This window comes from Pelobates fuscus, chromosome 7 (genome assembly GCF_036172605.1).
Source record: "Pelobates fuscus isolate aPelFus1 chromosome 7, aPelFus1.pri, whole genome shotgun sequence".
Taxonomy (NCBI): Eukaryota; Metazoa; Chordata; class Amphibia; order Anura; family Pelobatidae; genus Pelobates; species Pelobates fuscus.
In genome coordinates this window covers 118,568,497-118,576,070 of record NC_086323.1, presented here as the reverse complement: position 1 = coordinate 118,576,070, position 7,574 = coordinate 118,568,497, and the positions used below count along the sequence as shown (strand labels likewise).

At 38.7% G+C, this 7,574-nt stretch overlaps 1 protein-coding gene across 1 annotated transcript; it reads right to left on the bottom strand.

Moving 5' to 3' along the window:
• Positions 1-907: 907 nt before the first annotated feature.
• Positions 908-6,957, bottom strand: MPST (mercaptopyruvate sulfurtransferase). The gene is made up of 3 exons (XM_063426506.1): positions 6,802-6,957; positions 2,859-3,471; positions 908-1,421 (listed from the first exon to the last, which is right to left on the bottom strand). Exons 2-3 carry the CDS (start codon positions 3,457-3,459, stop codon positions 1,126-1,128), a joined length of 897 nt encoding a protein of 298 aa, XP_063282576.1. The 5' UTR covers positions 3,460-3,471; positions 6,802-6,957; the 3' UTR covers positions 908-1,125.
• Between the last annotated feature and the right edge of the window lie 617 nt (positions 6,958-7,574).

Here is a 7,574-nt window from a genome sequence, read left to right as displayed (position 1 = left end):
CAGGCCAGAATATGCTTAATTGTTTGGTGTAAATTGCTTATTATAATGAATGCTTTTGATATCAAGATATATAACACACATTCGAGTTTTACAAGTCTCTTTAATCGGTTTATAAAAAATTTTAAAAAAATCAAATAAAGTTATTCAGAGCAAGATTAGAGAACACAAACCTGAACCAGCAATTAATATGGAGTTTAACATTTAGTATTTTAAGGACTGTTTACAAAACAAACTAATAAAGCATGGCCCATGCACTGCTAGCACATATATACACACACTTCACATTCACCAGGAGTAACCATTTGCATATTGCAGAATCAAGTAAACTGGGTTCGAGCGTGATTATCTTGCTTGCAAAATAAAGTATAAACAGAACTTTACACTTTTCGAATCCACTATTAAAAGAAGTAAAACAAAAATAAAGACTACAAAGCACCAAAGACCTCTTTAACAGATTTCTTCACATATTCCTCATGTTTCTGATCACATATAGAATATTAAATTAAGAATGTTCCACCATATTATACAGTAATTATGGTAACCCCTTTAGGATTAAAATTAATTGATTCTTTGCAGCTTTATTTCAATAAAAATACCTTCCACTTTGCTATGCAGCAAGAGATTTTACCTAATATTACTCCATTGACACGCCACTCAATGCCATTAGCACAAACAGCATATACCTCATTTTCCACCGATTTAAGAGATTTACAAAATTCATATTGCACTAGTACGTAAATGCATTTAAATGTAAGTTGCAAAAATTTTACTCAGGCAAAGGAATCGTACCCAGCTCCTCTATTATTCAACGATAGACAGACCTCAGGTTTTGTATTTAACTGTTGTTGAAGACTAGAATAGACATTGCTCTTTTATTAATGACATCTTAATAAATCTCCACTTGATCTTTTTCAGTTTAGAATACAGTTGCAGCTTTAGTTACTGGAGAGACATAAGGCACTTTTGTTAAAATTGTCATTCGGAGGCTAGAAAACATTGACATCTTACTTGACAAGTCAGGCTAAAAGAGAACAAGTATATCTTTATGGAAAAACTTGTGTAAAGTAGCCCAATGTTGTCCGTACATGGTCTCTGATAGTATGCCTAGTGCAGCAATCTTTACACTTACAGAGTCTTCCCTCTTCCTTCTGATACTACATCTTCTGGTTTAGCACGCATGTACCACTCAACCCAGGAACCGTCATAAATGGCAGTATCTTCCTTGCCACAGAGGTAGGCAGCTAGAGCGATGTGGCAGGCTGTGACTCCAGATCCACAAGAAGCAACAAGAGGACTGGATAGATCTATGCCCTTTTCTTGGAACAGATGCTTCATCTCATCAGTTGACTTATAGCCATATTCATTTAGGAAGCTGGGAAAAGGTAGGTTCACTGCGCCAGGGATATGGCCGGGTTCAATCCCTGAGACAAAGAGTAAAAAACATAGGTTATAAAAGTAGATAAACACCAAGTCGTCTCTAGTCTTACTACTGCCAATTCGATGGTGCTTATTTGCAAAACCAGGATTTGTGGAAAAATTACAAAGGAACTGAAAATTTCAGGCCAAAACAGCAGAACTGAAAAAAGGGAATTCAGGAATTTTCCCAATTTGGCAACTACCTGGTCAATTCTCTACAATTCCATTTGCTTTTTGAGGTAGCTAAAGGTGTAGCGGAGAAAGCATCTCAGCACTATGTGAAATGCATGCAGGTACGTTTGCTACATAACCCACCTCATTTAATGTATGTGGATGCTTATATTCACCAAGATGGAATAAATCTATAATCCACTTTCATGTCAAATTTAGCTTGAGTGTGTATATCATTTAATGTGCTGCTTAATTACCATGGGTAGTTGAAGGTATACCCAGACAGTTTATAGATTCTTTTTTTCCCACCTTTTATACACCTCTGTTGGAAAGGTATTTCAATCTACACGCTTTCTTCAAAATGTATTAATTTGGAATATTAGCACAACAAAAGTGGCCATACAACTAGTCATGAAGTGTAGTGTTGTGTAGCCACCATTGCAGTATAGATTAACAGACAACAGAAAGAGAGGATACAAAATAGTTATCTGATTTGTGATAACGACGCAAAGAATTCAGGAGCTTTAATGAACAAAGCTCAAGAAAAAATAAAAAAGGGGGAAATAAAAGAACGTGAGTAGCTGTATTGCCAATGCTGTAAAGCTGGTCATTCTAGTGAAAAGACTGGAAACAGCTCCAAGCAAATGTGGTAAAAAACAGTAACAAGTAAAAAAAATAAAAAAGTCACCTAAGTTCCATGCACAATTATCCTGAAGGTAAAAGAAATGGTGAAGAGGGCCTCTATAACATGCCACTGTTGAAGCAGTTCAACGTGTTGTCCAAGTAACTGAGAAAAACATCCAAAGGAGGAGCCAGTAACAGAAAAAAACAAAAAACAGAATCATGCCTCTTGACTCTGGGAAACTAACACCACCGTCTTCCCTACAGGCAATCTGGCTTGGGCCAAGCCCAACTCAAAAATCTGAATAAGTTAATTGGAAATCTAAGTGTTCTTAACCTTTTGATTCTCCTATTGAGTATTACTTGGTCTGAAGGAGGAAGTAACTCTAGTGTATGTCAGGAAGACAGCCACTAAAGGTGTGTTTGGTCTTGCAATAAAAACATTGCAGTTTCTACATAAAAAAGTGGTATCTGATGTCCCTGTAAGATTGTTTGCATAATTTATTCCTGCATATGTGCGTTGCTAATGTCAAATAAAAGCACTGAAACAATTGTGCAAGTTGTTTTGGTCCTCTATAATGTAAGAAGGAATGTCTGTGCAAAGATCACAGTATATGGACTCTAAATATCTCCATGTCTATAATACCCACCTTCCCTGGGCTCTGGTTCCAAACCCCGAAATCTTCCATTTACTCTAGCATCTACCAATTGAAACGTCTTCTTTTCCATATTCTCCACCATCTCTTCATGTCCCACAACTTGAGATACATTGAGCTTTGCTTGAAACTCTACTGGTTTTGGACGTGGCTCTTTCCCAGATTTCAACGGGTATCCTTCTTTCATCCAGGCCTTTAAGCCACCATCCAATACAGATACCTGGGGATGTCCAAAGACTCTAAACATCCACCAAAGTCGGGGGGCACTATAAGAACCAAAGTCACTTGCATCATAGACCACCACATGGTTGTTGTTAGAAATCCCCAGGTGTCCTGCATATTCCGAAATCTTTTCCTCACTGGGCAGCATATGGTCATAAGGAGATGTGCGATCACTGCAGGCATCTATGTCAAAGAAGTAGGAGCCAGGTATATGACGCTCTTTGTATTCTCTCCACCCATCACGCCCACTTTTTGGGAGATGCCATGAAGCATCCAGAACACGGAGACTTCCACTCAAGGCAGATCCAGGACGCAGGGAATCAAACAACCAACGAGGAGATACCAATGCACGGGAGATAAGCTGGTGAGTCATGGCTAAGGCTCTCTAAAAAGGTAAAAAAAAAAAACAAATAAAGCGAAAATACAATAAGTAATCATTTTTAAAAAATATAGCCCAATAAACATATCTATCTACATATTATAAATGAGTAAATGTGGTAAAACAACTGAGCTTTCAGGTTTTAGTGAAATGTAATTTTATATGGATAAATAAAATAATACCCATCATCTAATGCAATAGTATTGACAAAAATCCTGACTTTTCCCAAAATGTTTAAAGATTTTAATCAGATTTTTTACAAATTCTAATTACACACCATAAAAAGGAATTAGAAATGCAAATATACTAAGCTACCTAAACCTGATTAACCAGCTTAAACACTAAAGCGACCTTGTCTGCATAATGTGTGACATGCTTTGTTGAGTATATTATTTTATTAATAAACTGTCATTTGCTTTGCAATTCAACATAATTTCAGTGTTTACTAAACAGCCAAAGTGGATTACTCAATGAACAGGGAATTGTAGTAAAAATGAGTTGCAAAGCACAGGCTAAAATAGCCTACAATAAACAAACCATATTTAAAATACACAATCTCTAAAAGCCTGTCAGATACAGAGACATTTAAAGGACCACTAAGCTGCCTAAATTAAAATATACTGTTTAGTAGATAAACCTGCAATGAAAATATACATGCATTTAATGTTTGCCATAGTGGGTATATCTAAAAGCTGCGCCAGTGACTGTTAGACTAAAAACTGTGAATTTAGGTATGTATGAAGAAACAACCGGATTGGAGGCGTCCATAGGGCACAGGTAAATGTCAAGCCATTTGAAACTGCATTACAGCACCAGGGGACTGATACCATTATTATTTTAGAGGGATGTAGTGGTTGAAGACTTGACCTCTATGTAAGTATGTGGGATAACATACTCTGATATAAAGCACTAACAGAAAGCAATTCTTGGAAATACAGAGAGTAAGACACTTTTAACCCCTTAAGGACCAAACTTCTGGAATAAAATGGAATCATGACGTGTCACACACGTCATGTGTCCTTAAGGGGTTAAAGGAACACTATAGGGTGAAGAACACAAACATTTATTACTAACCGTATAGTGTTTAAAACAACATCTAAGCCCTCCACCCCTAAATATAGTAAAAATCTTACTTTTATTCCAGTTTGTTGCTGCTGGCACTGCCCCTGATCTGCCTGTTTGGCTGACATCATCAGAAGTTATGATCTGAGCCAATCACAATGCTTTCCCATAGGATTGAATTAGCTGACACTGTCAAGGAGGCACATCAGGGGCAGAGCCAGCAAAAGCCAAACACATCCCTGGCCAATTAGCATCTCCTCATAGAAATGTATTAAGTCAATGCATCTCTAGGAGGAACATTCAGAGTTTCCATGCAGAGGGTAGAGATACTGAACGGCAGTGCTGCACAGCCCCAAAGTAGTTCTAGCAGCCATCTGAGAATTGTCCAGTGGAGTTATCCCTAGACCATCCCTAATGTAAACACTGCATTTGTTCTGAAAAGACAGTGTTCACTGCAAAAAGCCTGACGGGAATGATTATACTCGCCAGAACAAATACAATAAGCTGTAGTTGTTCTGGTGACTTTAGTGTCCCTTTAAGTAAAAAGGTTTTGTATAAAGTGCAAAATTCACATATACATGGTTATTTACAAAATTCAGACTGGTAAGGAATTGACCATAGAAAGTAATTTAATTTAAGCCAAAATAGCAAATATAGAAACACTTTCAAACTTGATTAGTTTTTACAGTCATTTTGGCTTGTAGCACCCAGTTTAGGAATTAACAAATAATGACGATTTGGACTAATTAATTAAACACCAAAGTGTAGATAACTTAAAATGTATTCAAAATTTAGGCAGCGCGGATCGAAAAAAAACTCTCCAAAACAGCTTGGCTAGTTTAGCCTCCATGTTGCAATTTGATTTTTATTTAAAAGCAATTCCTTGTTTATTTAATACACTGCAAACTGTGGAGAGAGACATACAAGACTAGAGTATTTTTTTGAGTTTAGTATTTTTTGGGGCTAAAATTTTCATAACCCTCAACAAGTTTAACAACCTGACCTGCAATGCCGACACTACAGCTTAGTGTAGTAATTCTGGTTTCTATAGCTGCTATGGAAACCAAAACCACTACATTAAGCTACAGTATAGCATGACCCTGCAGGCTTTTTAATGTAACTCTCCCTCATACGGCCACTAGAGATGCTTCCTGTGTGCAGCACTGGCGTTCAGCGTCTCCACCTTCTGCATGGAGGCACCGAATGTTCACCAGCAGATACAATGCATCTCTATGAGGAAACGCTGATGGGCACAGCATGGAATTTTGCCATGCATAAGCAATAGTCAACCCATGCTTTACCTTGGGAAAGCAATACATTGACTGACAGCCTAAAAAAAAAAAAAAAAAAAAAAAAAAAAAAAAGATTATCTCAGCCACGGAGGCAGTCCCAGCCGTGGCATGGGAGAAAAGGGGAGTTGACTTTTTATTGAGATCAGAGTGGATATGACACCTAAATAGTGAGACACTATAGTATCAGGAATACATGGTTGTGTTCATTTAAGCAAACTACAGCACAGTTCTGTTCAGGCTGAACCCAGCCCGCAAATATGCATGTACATAGAATATGAACTTTATATTATGGATAAAAACTATTGTAATAACCACACCAACTAATAAACCAATGGAGATGGCAATAAAAAAAAATAAAAAAGCTTTTTAAAGTTCACCCTCAGACTGCCAACTATTGTCTGATAATAGTAAGCACTGCAAGGGAAGGCGAGCTGCAGGTACCTGGTCTCTCACCAAGGTCTAAACCAGGTGTGCCCAAAAGGTAGATCCCCCAAATGTTTAAAATCTACATCTTCATAAATGCTTTGCCATTCTAAAGGCATTACAAAGACATGCAAAGCATCATCAGTGTTGTAGTTCTACTGCATCTGAGGATCTACATTTTGGACAACCCTGGTCTAAACTATACATAACCCAGAATAGCCATAACTACCACATTTCCTTGTTTGACTTCTTGCTGATGTGTAGTAGATGGGATGTGAAGCGTTGCCCTGTAGTAGGCAGATATCAATTCATTCAGGAAATATCCCAAATGAACTGCCCTGCTCAGTCAATAGGTTTAGTTCTTCTTGTATATAAAATATTACATACAGCAGGGCAGCACTTTTCCTGTCCTGCCCATAGGAAAATCCCAAGCTAATTCCTAAAACCAGGAAACCAGGCAAGTCTAACACTTTGTACAGCACTGCATAATATGTTGGCGCTATGGGCTCACTCACACCCAATGATTGTCTGTATTTGTGACTTCCCTGCTGGTACTTACATGCCACCTGCTGCAGGTCACACTGCTCAGGGAGCCCTGTCTGGCTGTCACCGCTCCCTCTTACACCCTTCACACCTTTTACTCTGTACTTTACCTGTCCCTATGTCCTCTCTGAATCTCCTGCCAGCGCCGCCCCTGCAATCCCTCTCACCCCCCCTCCCGGCAGTAATCACACTAATCACACTACATCCGGATCAGCACGGCTTCCCAGGCACGTCGCCAGTACTGCGGCCGCTACCATTCGAGGATAGTAAGATGGGTGGGTCCACTAGCAGAAAGCTACGCAGGAGGTGAAAGAGGTGAACGGCACCGGGAGACTATGCTTGTGTGGAAACTGCTCGAGCTCCACGAAGGGAAGGCGCATGGCAGTAACATTACAAATCACCCCCTAAAGGGTGCATTGGTATGACCCAAATCGGGCCGTGGATCCTGACCCAGTGAACTAAATCTGTGTGACTGGCAGAGTTCTAAACACTAAAGACTGCACCGACAACTGAAAGCATTTATATGCTGTGTCCAGAGTTCAGCAGAGAGCTACTATTATACTAAAGTACTTTGCTGTTTACTGGAAGCCATGAAGGTCACTGTAGCTATCCTCCCTAATATAAGTGGATTTATAGGTGGAGCATTGTTTTACTCCAGTGTTGTGAGCTCTCATGCTTACTTGTGAAATGCCCAAGGATCTGACTGAGCTTTAGTTTTAAAAAGGCAAACTTGTAACAATTTATTTTAGGGCTGCCATTGTAAAATAAATTCTGGAAAACAGTAATTTT

Coding starts and splice junctions, on each gene's coding strand:
- MPST (XM_063426506.1), bottom strand. CDS start 3,459: ATGACTCACCAGCTTATCTCCCGTGCATTGGTATCTCCTCGTTGGTTG. Junction 1,422..2,858: donor GGAACCAGAGCCCAGGGAAG/GTGGGTATTATA, acceptor TCTTTGTCTCAG/GGATTGAACCCGGCCATATC.